The sequence below is a fragment of the Amphibalanus amphitrite genome, unplaced genomic scaffold (genome assembly GCF_019059575.1).
Source record: "Amphibalanus amphitrite isolate SeventyFive unplaced genomic scaffold, NRLGWU_Aamphi_draft 001424F_arrow, whole genome shotgun sequence".
In the NCBI taxonomy this organism is placed as follows: Eukaryota; Metazoa; Arthropoda; class Thecostraca; order Balanomorpha; family Balanidae; genus Amphibalanus; species Amphibalanus amphitrite.
The window spans coordinates 85728-102451 of NW_024882917.1; the positions used below are offsets into that span (position 1 = coordinate 85728).

General features: G+C 45.0%; 1 protein-coding gene across 1 annotated transcript; it reads right to left on the reverse strand.

The window, feature by feature from the left end:
* Nucleotides 1-3429: 3429 nt before the first annotated feature.
* Nucleotides 3430-9338, reverse strand: LOC122372962. The gene is made up of 4 exons (XM_043350650.1): nucleotides 9140-9338; nucleotides 5265-5429; nucleotides 4750-4811; nucleotides 3430-4469 (listed from the first exon to the last, which is right to left on the reverse strand). The coding sequence occupies exons 1-4, from the start codon at nucleotides 9229-9231 to the stop codon at nucleotides 4288-4290; spliced, it is 501 nt and encodes a 166-aa protein (XP_043206585.1). The 5' UTR covers nucleotides 9232-9338; the 3' UTR covers nucleotides 3430-4287.
* Between the last annotated feature and the right edge of the window lie 7386 nt (nucleotides 9339-16724).

The window sequence follows — 16724 nt, forward strand, 5'->3', positions numbered from 1 at the left end:
TTTGGAGATAGGAGCGGGGGGAGGGCTTTGTAGGGCTCAGTCAGCCGCGTGAAAATACCCGGCCGAGTCATGGGTGGGTTAAAATTAAACATATAATATATACTTCAACGGAGAGAGGAGTTGGACATCAGGACAGAGAGACAGCGAGAGGGGTTAGAGAGAGAGAGAGAGGGGGGGCAGTGACGCACAGCGCACACCGGGGGAATGCGCCACCGATGCGTGAAGTCAGGAAGTGGTCGTTCCGTCCTTGGCCGCGTGAGGCGCTGGCGAAGGATTCGGTATGCAAATTTCAACCGTCAACAGGGTCTTAGCTGATTGAACAAGGTGGTATGTATTACTGAAATATTGAAAAATGATAGTTTTACCTTTTTCTTTCTTGTAGTCATTTGCTGAATGTGCAGTTGTTTGCTTCGTTAGTTGCAGTTTCTTTTTTTCCTAGCTGTGAATTATCCTATAGGTTTTGAGCAGTAACGCTCGCCGCGCTAAGCCATTTTCTGTCGTTATTTCGTTCGTTATAGAGACTAAAACGACACATTTGTACTAACCCTGAGAGTAATTTGACCAAAACCGAGAGCTTACAATTTGTGGACTGTCATAGTTAGTCAGTCTTTCTCACAAATGGAAACGTCTTTTAGGCATCTTTTCTTCCTGAGATCGTATTAAAAAAAAAATTAGCATGTAGATTTAAGCGCTTATACATTGTCCGTTTAGGACGGCTAGAACTAGCCAAGCTTATCTATTTCAACGACATATGAGTACATATACCTACCATCACATCTCCCCATTTCTGTCATGTACATACTCGTGAGTCGTGAGTCGTAGTGACGTCTGATCCCTCACAATAGTGGCACATTACACCTATGATAACCTTATCGTTCTTATTGACAATGCATGTCTCGCCAGTCACCGTGAGGGCATCAGGTTCATGGCCCATGGTGAGGGTGATTTGATGCTCCATGGCACTTTGGGCAGAATTTGAGGGTTGAGGGCCTTGAGGAGGAGGAAGAACGGAGGTTGGAACCGTATTGGTGGTCTGAAGTTCGACTTCGCATTTTGCAATGAATGCCAAGCAATCGTATTCAACTTCTTAGAAGCGTTATATTGCACTCCGTGCATTAGTTCACTACACAGCCATTTTATGTATGTGCCTTATGCTCTGCAAAACAGCTTCATTTCTACCTACCTTTTTTCAATATCCTTTTCCAAAACCTTAACCCTCGCCCTGGCAGGGGGGGGGTCGATGCGACCCCCCCCCCTAAGGTTTTTCAAAGATAGCGTAAAAACGGCGGCGCGCAGCGCCGCCAAATTTGGCACAGCCTATGGGGCAACCTTTTTACATATGACCTGAAAATTTCAGGTCCGGGTGACCTTGGGTCAGGTCACCAGGTCAAAAACCGGTACAAGGTCATGGTCAAATTTCAATTTTCTTTTTGCACCTCTGCAACTCACAGTTTTCGACTGATTTCCTTCAAACTTTCAGGATGTGCTAAGTTCACCGAGTTATATAACATATAGTCCGGCTTTTTGGAGGTCACTGACCTGAGGTCAGTTAGAGGTCATTACGTCGTAATGTTAAGCCTATGGGAAAATACTAAATTCGGAAAATACTGGAGATATCCGCTTCGTTCTATCACTTTTGTGCTTTGAAACCACGGTAATTAACAGCAGGTCACTTGGTGCTTCTTTGTTTGGTGTACTTATCCATGGGTCAGGTCAAATGAGGTCAACTGAGGTCAAATGACGTTTTTGCCAATAACTTGGCACATAATGATGCTAGAGCTTAAAAAAATGGTACCATTAAGTTCAGGGGCGAATCCAGAAAATCTCCAAGGGAGGGGCCATTAGAAACCAGGAGGCCCCCCCCCCCATAATCCCACCTGTTGGAGGCCCCATCTTCCCACTTGTTGGGCCCCCCCCCCCCCAAAAAAAAACTGCGTCTATTGAGCTTATCTAGCTGTTCAGGCAACATCTCAACATCTGTGCAGGCTTGGAGGCCCTCTGTGCATGTTAGGAGGCCCTGTAAAAGTGGTCATCTCTGTGAGTATAAGAGACCTCCAAGTTATGAAAAGCTTTACCAATCTTCTAACAAAGAAGTCTTCTCAGCTAGTTTTCTAAGAAATAACTAAGTGGGTAGGTTAAAAAAACTCATCGGATTTCGGCCACTTTATTTTCAGGAGGCCCCCTTTTCAGCTTTTTAACTTTTTAACTTTTTATTTTATTTTTGAAAAAAAAATCGGCCAAGGGGGGCCATGGCCCCCATGCCCCCCCCCCCTTGTATCCGCGCCTGATTGTGTTCCTGGTGATCAGCCGAATCGAATGATATGCGATATGATGCAATTTGGTTAACTTGAACTTAATTTATTAATTTAAGTTTACTTAAAATTTAAGAAAAACTTTAAGTACACTTAAGCAAGCTAAAAAGTATATCATTTGATGCGCCTTGACGTGCTGAGTTCACTGGTGCTTTTCTTTTTTCTCTATCTCAATTAGATCAAAAGTTATAAGCGAAAAACTTTCGACCTGTTTTTAGCGAAATTTTTACATTTATACCCCCCAAAACCCCCCTAAATATTGACCTAGAGCAACCAAATTTTCACAGGGGCGAGAACTCCAGGGGGCCCACCTACCTACCAAATTTGGTGTTTCTAGGTGCCATAGGAGCCAATCGCGAGGGGGGGGGTCGCATCGACCCCCCCCCTGCCAGGCCGTGTTATGAAAAATGCCCTGCCAGGGCGAGGGTTAAACAATAACGTGACATCTTAGGAATTTCAGGTGCTTAATGCCCACATGTGATGAAAAATGCGCCCACCGCCATGTGATGTCTGTAGCTATGCTACGCTCAGTAAACACAGACGGTCATGAATGTCCCTACATACAGCGTGACACAGTGTTACAAGGCCGTCGTCACGATGCAGCATTCCCGTCACGCTACGATGGCCCGAGTGACGAGTCAGCTTCGTGACGGTAAGCGAACGACTGGAAGTGGAGTGACCCAGCTGGATCGAGTGTTGCACCTTATCCAGTTAGTGATATTTTCGCCGTAGGGAATATAATGAAAAGTTGGCGAAAACGCACAGTAATAAATTCTAGAAGACAATTGCAGTGACTTTGCGTTTTTTTCAGCTCAATGCTACATTTTATCACTGCAATATCAGTGTGACTTGGCAAAACCAGTGTGCCGTTCTGAAGGCTCTTTCTGTACCTGTCTAAAATGTTTTTTTTTAACGGTTAGCTTGATAGTTTGCAACTATTTTTAAAACCTATTTTCACTTGACCAATCCAACTGCACTATGCAAACTAGTATCCGAATATAATTTGGAAGCTTGGAATTATTTGCACTAAATTTATCATGTCTTTGAATTTGCAACTTGACTATCTTGATGTCATCTAGTTCGTCTTCGTTTTTACGAGGCTGCTTAAAAACAGGTGTATAGCAGTCTGTGTTGTATTCCTGCACACTGCATTAGTGAAGAACAGTTCCACGAGACGCACACAAGTTTCGATATTGGCAAGACCCGTCAATTGAACCATCCCAGAAATGTACACCTTGCTGTCTATATAAGAAACATGCAACAAATAACAATACAAAACAATAATGAGCACTTTAAAACAAACATCAGTTAAACGGTGGTTTGTAACACAGCAGATCACAACAGTCAAGTGTACCAGCGTGAACAGTTAGGCACACACATGATTTATGGAAAGAGCAAAAGGGTGAATGAGTCGTCGTTTCGTGTAAGCAATAAATAACTAGGCGCATTGTCGGTTACAGTTGAGCATGGTCTTCGTCGGTGAACATTAGCTAGTGAATATGGAACGTGAGTAGTTATGTCATTTTCAAAACGTTTTACATCTTTGGGGTGCCAATTTACCGTCGAAGTCAGCTTATTGTTGACAAAAGCTCACTTGTTTTGAAAAGAGTTTTTCACAATGGCTCTCCTTATAACGATTTCTGGCACAAAACAGCATATATGTAGGTACATGTAAAATAATTTACCAACACCCCAAACATAGCGTAATCAAAAGGCTCAGACATTCAACAACGATAGATATACGAGACTGGCTCACTGTCAGCTTGATAAAAAACCGTTGAAAAAAATGTTGGCCGATATTTACAAAGAACTGGCATTACTTGCACCTAATGAAACAGACATGTGATATGACAGCGTAGTTCGACAACGACTCGCTCGAAATAAAACCTGAAAAAGTCTTCATATTCGTCCGTCGATTGTCCATTGTCAAAGTCATAACAACAAGACAGCTATTCTCCTAACAACCTCTCCCGCATCATTCTGTGCTCCACGAGTCCTCGAAATCTCTGTTGAGTTGTTCCATCCAGACCGAGTGGTCCACCTCCCACTGGTCCGTGTCCAGGCCACGGCCGGACGAGACCGTTGAAATGTAGGCCGCACCAGCCAGAAGGCCAGTGCCGATCACGAAAATCCCGACCAGGATGAGCAGAGGTCCAGCTGTGGGAAATAGAGAAAAATGCGTGAATCTGGGGTATTTTCCTATCGATTATTGCGTGTTTAAAGAGAAAAGGAGAATGATGATTTTTGGACCGTATTGACTCAAAACCATTGAATTAGTAAAAAAAAAATGCAATGTTCTGATGGCTCAGACTTTATTTTTACAAGTTTTCTGAACGCATATTTTGTAACAAAAGTTTTTGTTCAAAAGTATTTTATTATTCTACCAGCTCTACATGTGCGTTAGGTTGGAGGCTCATACATAAAATCATTTTCTTACCCAGTCCTCCACCAAGAACATCAAATTGACGTCTGTTGCCTCCCAGGAGACTGTCCAGGATGCTGCAAAAAATAGACATCATTTTGTGACGCTTCCAGTGCCGTAAAATGATATCCTGCTTTTTAAAAGCAGCAGATTTAGTAAATAATGACTCGAATACGTGCCCATTTCTACCGCATTTCAAAATGATCCTTCATTTTATTTGAGCAATATCACCTGTAATTGACTGTTTGAATAGTAACTTAGCAGGTTATGTTTGAAGTTCAAGGCAGCATACACAAATATTTCAGCAGCTTTTAGATGAGCGTAAAAAATATGTGCATGCTTCATGAGATCGCTGACCATCCTATATATGCGCGTTATTGCATAGTATGCGCGCAGCGCGTGCCTTTGGTAACCACAACTATTATCTTTAACATCCTCCCTTATGACAACGAATCGCCAAACGGCAGCATAAGACTCGGCTACAGTTTGCAAGGGACAAGGGTGCACAAAATAAGGACTTGTTGACCTACCTGCCACCAGAGCTGGTCGGACCGGAGGGGTAGTAGTTGCTATAACTGCTCGTGTGCTGGGGCTGGTAATACTGAGGCGCAGACGCACTGTAAAACTCCTCGTCTGATCTGGCAACTGCTGCCAGACCGACCACCAGAAGAGCAGAGAGAAGGCGCGACATTTTCCTGTGGAAAATAGGTAGGGATTAGTGATGTCAATTACGGAAAATCGGAATACCGATACCAAACCAAATACCAACCAAAACCACGGGAAAATACCGAAACCAAACCAACTTGGGAAACTGAGGGAAATACCAACTTTTTACCGATTTCTTAGCCTCTTATACATTGCTGAGGGCTTATGATACCAACAAAATACCAAACACATTACGATTAAAATACCAAATACCAAGTTGGTATCGGTTTGGTATCGGTATACCAAAAAGTTGGTATCCGATTAACCCGCGCCCAGCTGGGGGTCCTGGATTTCCACGCCCTGCTGGGGGGGGGGGGGTGTTTGAACACCCCCCCCCCCTTCTAACTCGGCTCCTGGGCCACGTAGCGATACGCGGAAGGCGGCGTTCGAAAGAGCGTCAAAAATAATGAGGAAATCACTTCGGTCAATTTTTTGGTCAGGTCAAAGGTCAGGTCACCAGAGGTCATTGAAGGCAAAATTTCGCCGATTTCCAGGTCGAATGTCGACAATTTCCAAGAACCCAACGCATAACTCGGGAACCAATAGAGCTACAGCGCCGCGGGAAAGCGCATTCGATAGCCCTATTAACGCCCTTTCTGAGTAATTCTCTCAGATTTGACCTAACGTCAACGGTTTTGCCTGCAGGGGGCAAAAACTGCAAAAATAGCCGATTTTTTCGGAAACAGTTTTTCTGCAATAACTTTTGACCCAAGCATTGTACGAGCTTACTTTTACCGGCATCGTGTTCCTCTCGTCAAGACGCATCGAATGAACTATAACTTGACCTTAAAAGGTCAACTTGAAAATTTGACCTCAGGTCAAGGTCATGACCTGACCGGAAATGGTCATGTTGCATATCAGTCGATCCGTATCGTCGAGCTGAACACATCTAAGGCGTTTTCATCGCTCTAGCATGCCTCTATCAAAAGTTATTTGCGAAAAACTGTTAGATACCATTCGTGACCTAAGATGACCTCAGGGCATAAACAGGGGTCACGGACACCATTTCCATGTTCAGTGTGTCTAAAACACTTGTAATTCAGTGTTTGGGAGTGTTTATAATGTCTTTCGTCCAAAAGAGGCGCATTTCAATTTTCTCCCATTGACTTATAATGGGGAGGTCGCAAAATTGACCTGACCTTAGGTCATCGATATCAAAATTCTGAGATATACATTTTGTACATGCTATTGCTCTTAGCAATCACTGAAAGTTTCAAAGCGATCGGTCACTTGGTGTAGCTATGACAGACATTGAAACTTTTTATGAGGTGAGGTCACTTCAAGTGACCTGGTGACCTGACCTTGAATGACCTTGGTCTGAAATTTTCACAACATGTGTAGAATTCATGTATGATAAGGTGTACCAAAAACGGCGGCGCTCCGCGCCGCCGTTTTTGAGATATTCGCGAAAAACCACAGGGGGGGGGGGGTGTTCAAACACCCCCCCCCCCAGCAGGGCGCGGGTTAATATCTCTAGTAGGGATCGTGTCACCGCTTCACCTGAAACGTGCTTTACACTCGAGGAATCCTAGCAATTCGGCTTCGTAACCTCCGATGCATTTATATATGCTGGTCAATAACTGTCCATCAGCGACAACACTTTTAAATCAATAAACGGTAATTCAAGCTGATAAAAGTGACATCGGCTGATTAAGAAGTTTGTCAGAGCTTTTGTCTAGCCTTCGTCGTAATATACCTAATACCTATAAGCTCCATGCACCAGTCATGCCCCTAACTCTTATTTACTACCACTCAAGTCGAGGTGACGACCATTCCGCACGGTTTCGCTTGATATATTTTATTTTAGAGTCAAAATTGTCAGGCCAATTACAACCTGAAAACAGCCGGAGGATGACCCCGGAAGGAGAATAATTTATGTGAGCCAATCAGACTCATAAAAATTACAGCGAGAATAAGGCATCCCACAAGTACAAATGACAGCTATCACAAATTAGCACATTTTCGCCCATCATTTGATCCGGATCAATCAAGCCAGAAGACAATTCAACCAACGGGTATCTCCATTGACAGCCTTTGCTAAACTTGCCTAGTCATCGTTCTTCTATGATCCACACCGGAAGGGAAATGTCAGCTGTCATGAGACGGACAACACCCAGAACGGTAACGCCTGTGTTTGTCTTGTCTGCCATTTCCAGTGTCCCCCGTACCGCCTTGTGACTGCTTACAAGAGGGCGGGGGACAAGCGACCTTAATAGCCTCTACTTGGGGAGAAACTGTGTCACATTGACCGGCAAAGGATCTCACAGCTCGGTGGTTACACCGAATGGCATCGTACCATTATTATGGCATGGTATTAGACCATCGTATTGGTCCAAAGCGATGATGAGAACTCCGTAACAGACAGGGTGGGCATATTGTTACATTTTTGTAGTGCGTAGCAAAATATTTGAGTCCTTTGGGCCAAATAAATAACGGAGCATGTTTTCAACTTTTAGCATGCGAGTGCGACTATCAATTTCATATCCACACAGTTCATGAGTGAAACAGGGCGATTGTTAGCATAAGTCCATTAGCGCTAATGATAGACATAATAAAACTTCCAAACAGCTGGTGATATGCCAAATCACATTTCGAGGCTTGCTACGCTCTAATTATCGCAAAAATATGGTAAAATTCCCAGCAAAAAAAAAACTGGTGGTAGCATCATAAGTTTTAAATCATTCAATGGCCACAATTTTCTTGTTGAGGCTATGTGGAAAATAGACTGGATAGAACTATAACAATTTTCTGTCGGTTATCTGCCTCAACACAAAAACAAAACGCCAGAATCTACCCGTTGCGTGTTTATCACAGCTTGTTTAGCGGAGCAACCTTGAGTAAAACGTTCATTGAAGCTGCGAGTTTCGATGAATTCGCAATGTCATCGCAAAACTGCCTGTCATTATACGTAACCGGCTGACACCGAAAAATCAGCCATCGGTTAGCGAATAGACACACGCCTCATGGACTTTTCCTGCTACCGGAAATAGCGTTGACCTTGCTTGGTCATTTTCAAATGGTCGGTGTTTCGCGAATATTTTAGTAGATATTTTTCCTAACTAAAAATTAACGAATAAAAACATTTAATGTACAATTTAATATCCCGCATTGTTTGCACTAGCAAAATAGCTGTAAAAGAAAGGTAGAAGCTCTTTACTTAAAAATGTTTAAATTTTTGCCTTGTAATTTTAATGTGAAGCTCATTTGTACATTATTTGCTATGAGATTTTCGGATCGTAATTTTGAACAGATGATGGATGAAGATACTGAACTTTACGGCCGGTTTAATCTGAGATGAGGAAGTCAGAAACAAACTTGAGCTATTTAGTTTAGATGCAAAGAAGTCCGATCCATCGAGCAGCTAAATAACAATTTCAAAATGAGAATTTACGCAATAAAAAAGCTTTGAAATGAGAAAAAAAATTGCATCGTGTCGCACTAATCATACTTTTGCTCGATTGCCACTCCAAAACGTTTTCAACAATGTTTCCACGAGAAGAAAAATCACCAATTGCTTCCGAATCGAAACGCAATCAGCTCACACAGCTGCCACGGCACTGATGCTTTACGCCAAAGCACAACATCGGGACCTCGAAAACACTGCTTTTGGTCTCCTCACTGCCTCGAATCCAAGCTTGCATCCTCTCACCACTCCACAAAAGATTCTTCACTGTCCTCCCACCAACTCCGCTGTGCTTACCTGAACGGCAGAGCACCTCTCCAAGAGATAAACACAAACACACCCGGCAGCGCACTGCATTTCCCGCCGGGCGCCACACTTATATATTGCATGTCTCGGCATCGCTACCTCCTCTGTCGGCTCGACTTTGTCCATGCGCTTCCGTGCACCGACCCAAGCCACAGTCGCACGTCTATGCGTGAGGCTAATGTGTCGCTAGCTGTGGAAACGAGGCGAGGGAGTGAAAGAGAAGCACCTGACGCCACTGGCGGGGCCATGTTTTTGGTCATACAGTATGCAACAGATGGTAAACAGTCGGTGGTTGACGCACTGGCTTTCGATAGTGGCAAGAATTGGTGGTGAGGCATGAAAGGTTTATGAGTGGTGTTTTTGCTAGGTTTAGAGGTATTTTGGTATTTTGACCTACGTCAAGGGACGCAACATGACCTTTGACCTTCTTTAAAATATCGGAAACAGCAGAAAAGCGGTTCTCATTGGTTCACATTGATATACGATTCCGAATATGTGACTTGAGGAAATCAAAATAGGACGGAACTAAGAGAGAAATAGGCCTTACAAACTATACAGATTTTAGGTCTTTTTTAAAAGCAGAGACAGTTTAGTCGTTCCCTGCGGCAGAGGTGTGTTGGCCCCCCCCCCCCCGCCCCCTGACGTTTATTTGCGGTGGCTTAGAGTGCATTACAGAGAGCTGAATATATGCTAACGTGATCTTTGATTCAAGCCATGGGAAGCAGGGACTGCTTCTATTGCATTTTCAGGTAAGATCAGTTCATTGACCTATCACATTCTACATGGACCTCTGTATGATTCAGAAATGTCGCAGTTTCGTAATGCCCTCATCTCAGTGCTGGCAAACGTCTGGCATGTTGAATGAAGCTTTCAGGGAGTAATGAGCTTCTGGGAAGGTACTAATGAGCTCAAAATACACTGCCAAATTGAATGACATACTATACGACATTTCCCTTCCTCGGCCAGCCTCATAACTGGGGCAGCTTTCACCTGACCTTGACTTGAGGTCAACGTCCAAGTCGGCCCTGCTCAATCAGAAGTATCTGAATCGACTTGAGTATGCACAATAAATACCATGAACATAAAAAACACATATTTTTGGACATTTTTTGCGGGGGGAGTCTATCACAAAACCAGATCCATTCCTTGGATCACTTGACATTACCTCAGAGGTCACCGGTTGAGCTGAGACCCTGCGAATTGGGCACCAGTTGCGGCGATTCGTAGCGTATTTTTTTCAAAAGGTTCTTGCTCAATTAGGACAAAACGGCAATAGGATCACCCTCCCCGATCGATTAACCCTCGCCCGCACATGGGGGGGGGGGTGGTTGCCACCCCCCCCCCAGGCAGTCTTTCTACTCTGCACTCCACATTTTTAGAGCTAGAAGGCTGATTTTTCGTATAGCTGCTCGTCTATCCTTTCTTGATGTCCACTGAAAATTTCAAGTTTCTGTGATTTTTGGTTTCGGAGATATGACCTTGTTTTTCAGGTCATGTCATGACCCAAATGGCCAATTCTCAACATCTTGCGTTTGCCATGGGCCTTGTGAGCTTTTGACACCCTGATTTCGGCCTTTTTTGTCAGTCTTACCTCCCACCTATCATGGAACATGTTGTTCGACGATGTACAGGGGTCAAGGTCAGGGTCAAGGTCAACCTAGGTCATCTAAGATAACCTTCGCCCTAGTGGGGGGGGGGCATATGTTACCACCCTGTCGCGTTTTTTGCGTGTGACTAAAAAACCGCGGCGCGTAGCGCCGCGCCGCTTGGGGTAGCTTTTGGTACATCAATTTTGGACAATGTGTGAAATTTTTGACCCCAGGTCATGTCAGGTCAGGTCACCAGGTCTAGTTAACTGACTAAGCCTAAAAAAAGTTTGCAATCATGTCCAGCCTGCAGTGTTTGTCAGAAAGGTTTTAAACTTGGTGGAATGCATGCTGTTATGGGCGCCTACAATTTGTATATCTCGGATTTTTTATATCCGTGACCTAAGGTCAGGTCAGTGGCGTGACCTTTCCATTACAAGTCAATGGAGAAAATGAAAATGCCTCTAGATCCGTGTGTACGCATCGGAACAGTCCAAATATTTCAGAATCACAATGATTTAGTCCACTCGTGATGACCAAGGTGTCATTTTTGCTGATAGCCTCTAGACAGGTCATCCGAGGTCACTTGAGGCTACAAACAGTTTTTTGCCAATAACTCGCGATTGGAAAGAGATAGAACGCTGGGGATGGTCTCATTGTGTTTGTCTTGTTGAGACGCATCGACTGATATGCAACATGACCTTTTCCGGTCAGGTCATGACCTTGACCTGAGGTCAAATTTTCAAGTTGACCTGTCAAGGTCATATTATAGTTCATTCGACGCGTCTCGGCGAGGGGAACACGATTCTGGCCATAGAAATGTCGTGGCGTTTTGTAGTCGAAAGTTATTGTCGAAAAACACTTTCCTTAAAAACAGCTATTTTTGGAGTTTTTGCCCTCTGGAGGCTAAACCGTTGACCTGAGGTCAATATTGATAATGACCTTTTCAAAAGAAGAGTTCAAAAGCTATCGTTTTCTCTTCCATGCATTTTTCTAGCCACCATAGTTCCTGAGATAGCGGCATGTTTTCTGAAAAATATAATGGCAATTGGCAAATTTTGACCTTTGATGACCTCTGGTGACCCCAATATTGCTCTAAGGTGAAAAATGACCGAATACTTTCAAACGTACGCATTGAGAGCTATCGACTGCTTTTTACCGCGTCTTTCTAGCCCTCTTAGTTTTTGAGTTAGAGGCGGGTGGTAACATATGCCCCCCCTCACTAGGGCGAAGTTGGCTGAGACCGCCACTGGGGCGCGGGATAATTGCGTTTTAGGCAAGCTGAATTTACTTTTTGTGAAGTTTTTTGACTGCATTTTTGGTAAAAGCTTCTCAGATCATGATTTCATGTGATATGGACCCAAAAACAATCGGTGCACACATCAGTATACACACAGACACACACAGACATACAAACACATATAATTGACCTTGACCTAACTTGACCTGAAATGACCTCAGCAGCAAAATTCTGGTCGGATAGTGTGACAAAGAGGTTCTAGCTGGCTTGGCACCAGAAAACAGCATCGTCATCGGTATTTGATAAGCAGCGCACTTGATATCCAACGGTGACCCAAAACAGCAACATTTTTTAGTTTGACCTGACCTGGAAGGTCAATGACTGACCTGAGAAGGTAAAACTGGGTATCATTGGATTCGTCTCTTCCCAAAGAATCTTTTTGGTCTTTACTGCTAAGCTCTATCTCCAACAGGAACGAAATGGCGCGGGGGGGTGGCAACCACCCCCCCCCCCATGTGCGTTCTAGGATGGGAAAATGGCATGTGCGGGCGAGGGTTAAGAAAGACTTAAGTTCAGTCAAAATATAACGTCACCCTTCAAATTGAAATATCTTAGAATCAAAAGTGATTTTCCTCCATCACTACCATCTTCCGTCAAACCTTCTCTTTCAGCAATGTCTGCCGTCTGCATTCCTGTTTAACAAACAGTAGTCATCTCTCAAAGTGGACCCCCGCGGCGCCATTCAGCGTTTGTTTGCTGATAAAGAACCCAGGCACAGTGGGCTGGCTCCGTGGTTTTTATCTCACGAGGACATGACGCGGCGACTTGGTGGCACTTCCCTGCGGAGATGGGATGGGAAAGGAGACCGCGGGCGCGAACAAAAAGAGACCGCAGCATCCGGGCGGCACGGGGCCACCGTGCCAAAGCAGGCGGGAGGGGGACGGGGACGGGGACGGTGACTCCGGCAGGGAGGGGGAGAGGGAAAGCCTGCTTATATGTGGATATGTAAAGCAATTAATTACTTAACCCTATTAGTTAGTGGCAGGGGGGGGGGGGTTGTTTTCATCCACCCCTCAGGTTTTTCGGGAATATCTCCGAAACCGCTGAAGCTACGATGCTGAAATTTTCTGACTTTTCCTAAAACTAAATTGGGCACATTCCCTGAAAATTTCAAGTTCATAACTTTACCAGGGGCGACTCCAGAGCACTGGGAATTGGGGGGTCCTATTCGTGAAGCGAGTCATTTGGGCGAAGATCACGATGCTGATGTATTATAACTGTATGCACCAGTTTTACGAACAGTGAATGAAAGGTATCATGTGATAACATATACAAAGTTATTGCGCATCCTCTTTTGACACGTTTTTGCTATAATAGGCGGATCCAGGCGTCCAAAAAGGGGGTTATGTTTTACCTCCCAACAAAGGTGCCCTGACACCGCCTAGGCATGACCAATACAATTGTAGTCGTTCTCTCATAAGAAAATTGTAACATAACAAGACCATTACCACCCTTTTTAGAAACAGTACCAACAAAAACCTTATTTACTATACTTTTTGTGTACCCCCAATCTCAATGATCTGTATCCGCCTATGATTTTTGAAAATGCATATTTTTAGGATCCATGTGAATTCCTGGTTCATTCTCTATCGATCGGCAAAAGTTGCGTTAAGATTGGTTCAGAAACCTGGCCGTGATAAACAGTCTAAAATGTATCTGCAATTTGCCCGTTTTTACCCCCCTCTACCCCCTATTGACATTTTCTTAATTTTTTGTTTTTTAGAAATGTAGATCACGTTGAGCGAAATCGAATGCGGTTTGAATTTTGAAAATCGGCCCGTTAGATCTCGAGATATCAAGGGGGGTCGTAAACAGCCCCCCCCCCCCTGCCACTAATAGGGGTAGCCAGGAGCCTGCCACTAATAGGGTTAACGCTCCGAAGTTATTGCGGCATCACATTTGAAATGCCGACGCATGTAATAATGTTTCATGTAGAAAACAGTTCGAGTTATATTGATAAAAGATTGAGTATAAACCTCGACGAACTTTATGGGAACAATCGATTGTAGACGTTCCGGTTGCAACGCCAAAATATTTAATGAAGCAAAAATGAATAAACGAATATGCTGGTAAATTTTAGGAAAATAAATAAGAAATAGTTAGATACGCATGCAAAGACAACAAACGTCAATAAAAAGGGTGCCTATATTACACAACTTGCAAGTCATCAACGATACGGGGCAGTATCCTGGACCAAGTTCCCGGAACCTGCCTACCACCCGACCCATATCACGACTACAAAAACACCCCGCATCCTGCCGGAGGTGCGGCCTACATTTTTTTTCGCCGCGAGCCTCGCTAATGCCCACCGATGAATGGTGGTACGTGCCAGCGTGCCATGTCGGATCATCCCGTCTGCGCTTCCTCAACAGGAGGTGTTCACAGGGAGAAAAAGCGCGAGTGCCGAGCTAACAAAGGTTTGGAAGTGTTGAAGGCTTGAAAGCACGCACATAGTGAAAGGAAGAGTGATAGTGAGTGCTGGCTGATAAGGGGAGTGTGGTCTGATTTGTTTGCTTTGATTCGCTTGTGATTTTCAGCTGTGCAGATTAGGTATTGTTTTGTCGTGTATGGGTTTGGTAAGAAAACAAATGTGCTTACCTGCCAGCGCAATGACATTGTGTTCAGCTGCACCCGAACCTTCAGGGCCGAGTGCACGTAGATGCACGCGTGTCCCGTGGACGAGGCGCCTATTTCGGTCTCTCCCGAGCGGGTTTGTTCAGCTCGCAGCTCCCTGGCCCTGACGGGCCCTGACAAAGCTTTCCTTTGGCGAGCCATAGTATCCCCGACCCTGTTATTTGGTTGTGCTCTGTGCCCTCTGGGACCCGCCGACATCTCTCGTCTCGAGTCCTGGCAAGCAGCAACAGTCAAAGCTGCCTTACGTTTGCCATCCAGAGCCCACCACACAGCTTTGCTCGCTGCTCTGCACATACCGAAGGTGCAGGAGACTCTACGTCGCTCCATCATCGCGTGCTTCCGTGATGCGTTCCGCGAAAATCACCGCCTACGCCAAATTCTGGTTGCCAGCCTGGCCACTCTTGTTCTTGGGGATGCCTCATCGGGACACTGCGCGCCTATCGTTAGATGTATGTTCATCGTATGTGGGGCCAATATGAGTGTGCTTCTACAGGTTGCTGGAGGTCATATTCCACCTGAGATCATGTACACCCCCCTGTGGAGTCACCGACTCGCTCAGTTGGCTCCTGGCTCAGAACACTGGGGAGGCATGGGCACTAATACAAATGATATTAGCGCCACCCATATGATAGTGTTATGTTGTTTTTGGTATGCCTATGTTTTGGTGTAGGTATGATTGTGCATATGTTTTCTGGCGTATGTCTTGTGTGCATTGTGTATGTTTGTTATGCCCATGCTTGTCTTGTCTCTAGACGTAATACAATTGATGATGATGATGATGATTGCTGTGCAAAGCAATGCATTGGCATTAACAAAACTACACCACCTAGCTACCTCCTAGTTATGATTCCTATCCCACACAACATCTTCATCTCCCGTTCGTCGCAGCTCCAAAACGCCACCCGGAGGCGAAAGTGCGCAGCGAAAGCCGGCACCAGTGAGCTCGATTCTTCCCGCGCGCGTGCACCGCGTGTGGATGTCGGGACTGAAGGTGGCGTTTTTGCGTCGGACGACCCGGCATAGGTGGCCTGAGAGACTGGCCGATGGGACACTGAGCGTGCCGAGAGAGAGGAAACGGGGACGGTAGAGGTCGGGGAGGGAGAGGGAGAGAGATAGATAGAGGTCGAGGGTAAATAAGGAGATGTTAGAAAGAATTGGGAGTTTTCGAAAGGGCACAGAAATGTTGAGAGAAGTTGGGGAATTGGAAAAACGAATTTGGTCGAAAAGTGTTCAGATAACCAGTGATGCCCATGACAAACAGAATACCTATAGGAAAGCAGAACACCAGATAAGAGAAAAATTAAAAGACATGTAAAAAGGTTTGGACACCAGGCTGTAGATTATGCTTACATACTTTATTGAATAAATGGGGTTGAATAGACAGCAACGCAAACGCAGGTGTGTCTAAATAACCTTGCGGGAACATATATTCTGTCATAAAACTCATAGATAGGGGGAGATACCACAACTCTGCGCTTCACTATTGTAGGATCTAGCCCGGACACCACACACTTTTCCGAGCACCGTCCAAGCTCGTATGCGTGCGGAGCCGTGACTTTTGGTCACACTTTTGAGCGCCGTAAGAAGCTCTAAACCGTGGGATTGCTCGCGCATTTAGACCGTACTTTCACTACTTTACGGACCAGTTCAGTCGTTTTGTCTCTGCCGTCGTTGCATGTCTGGCTGCGTGCGTCCGTGCGCATGGGAAGGAGGAGGGGGGTTGGGGTGTCATAAAGGGAAGGTGAAGTGTCACAGAGGACGGAAATCTGTCATGGAAGACGGGTGAGGTGTCACAAAGATCACCTTAGGTGTCACAAAGGTGACTGAAGGCATTACTAAAGGGTGATTAGAGGTATTTATGAACAATGGTTGCAGTTTGATTTTTTTTTTAAAAGGGCATCTGGCTTATTGCTGTTAACCCTCGCCGGCCGAGGGGGGGGGGCGGGTGCCGCCCCCCCCCCCCATAGGGTTTTTTCGCGATAGCTCCGAACACGTTGGCGATAGAGAGCTGAAACTTGGCGTATCTGACCTTCGATCCAAGCCGCATCTTTTGACA

Excerpts from the sequence above, each read along its gene's own strand:
- LOC122372962 (XM_043350650.1), bottom strand. The coding sequence starts at position 9,231 with ATGCAATATATAAGTGTGGCGCCCGGCGGGAAATGCAGTGCGCTGCCG. Across the intron at positions 5,430-9,139 it reads AGAGGTGCTCTGCCGTTCAG|GAAAATGTCGCGCCTTCTCT; the intron begins GTAAGCACAGCG and ends TATTTTCCACAG. Across the intron at positions 4,470-4,749 it reads TGTTCTTGGTGGAGGACTGG|CTGGACCTCTGCTCATCCTG; the intron begins GTAAGAAAATGA and ends TATTTCCCACAG.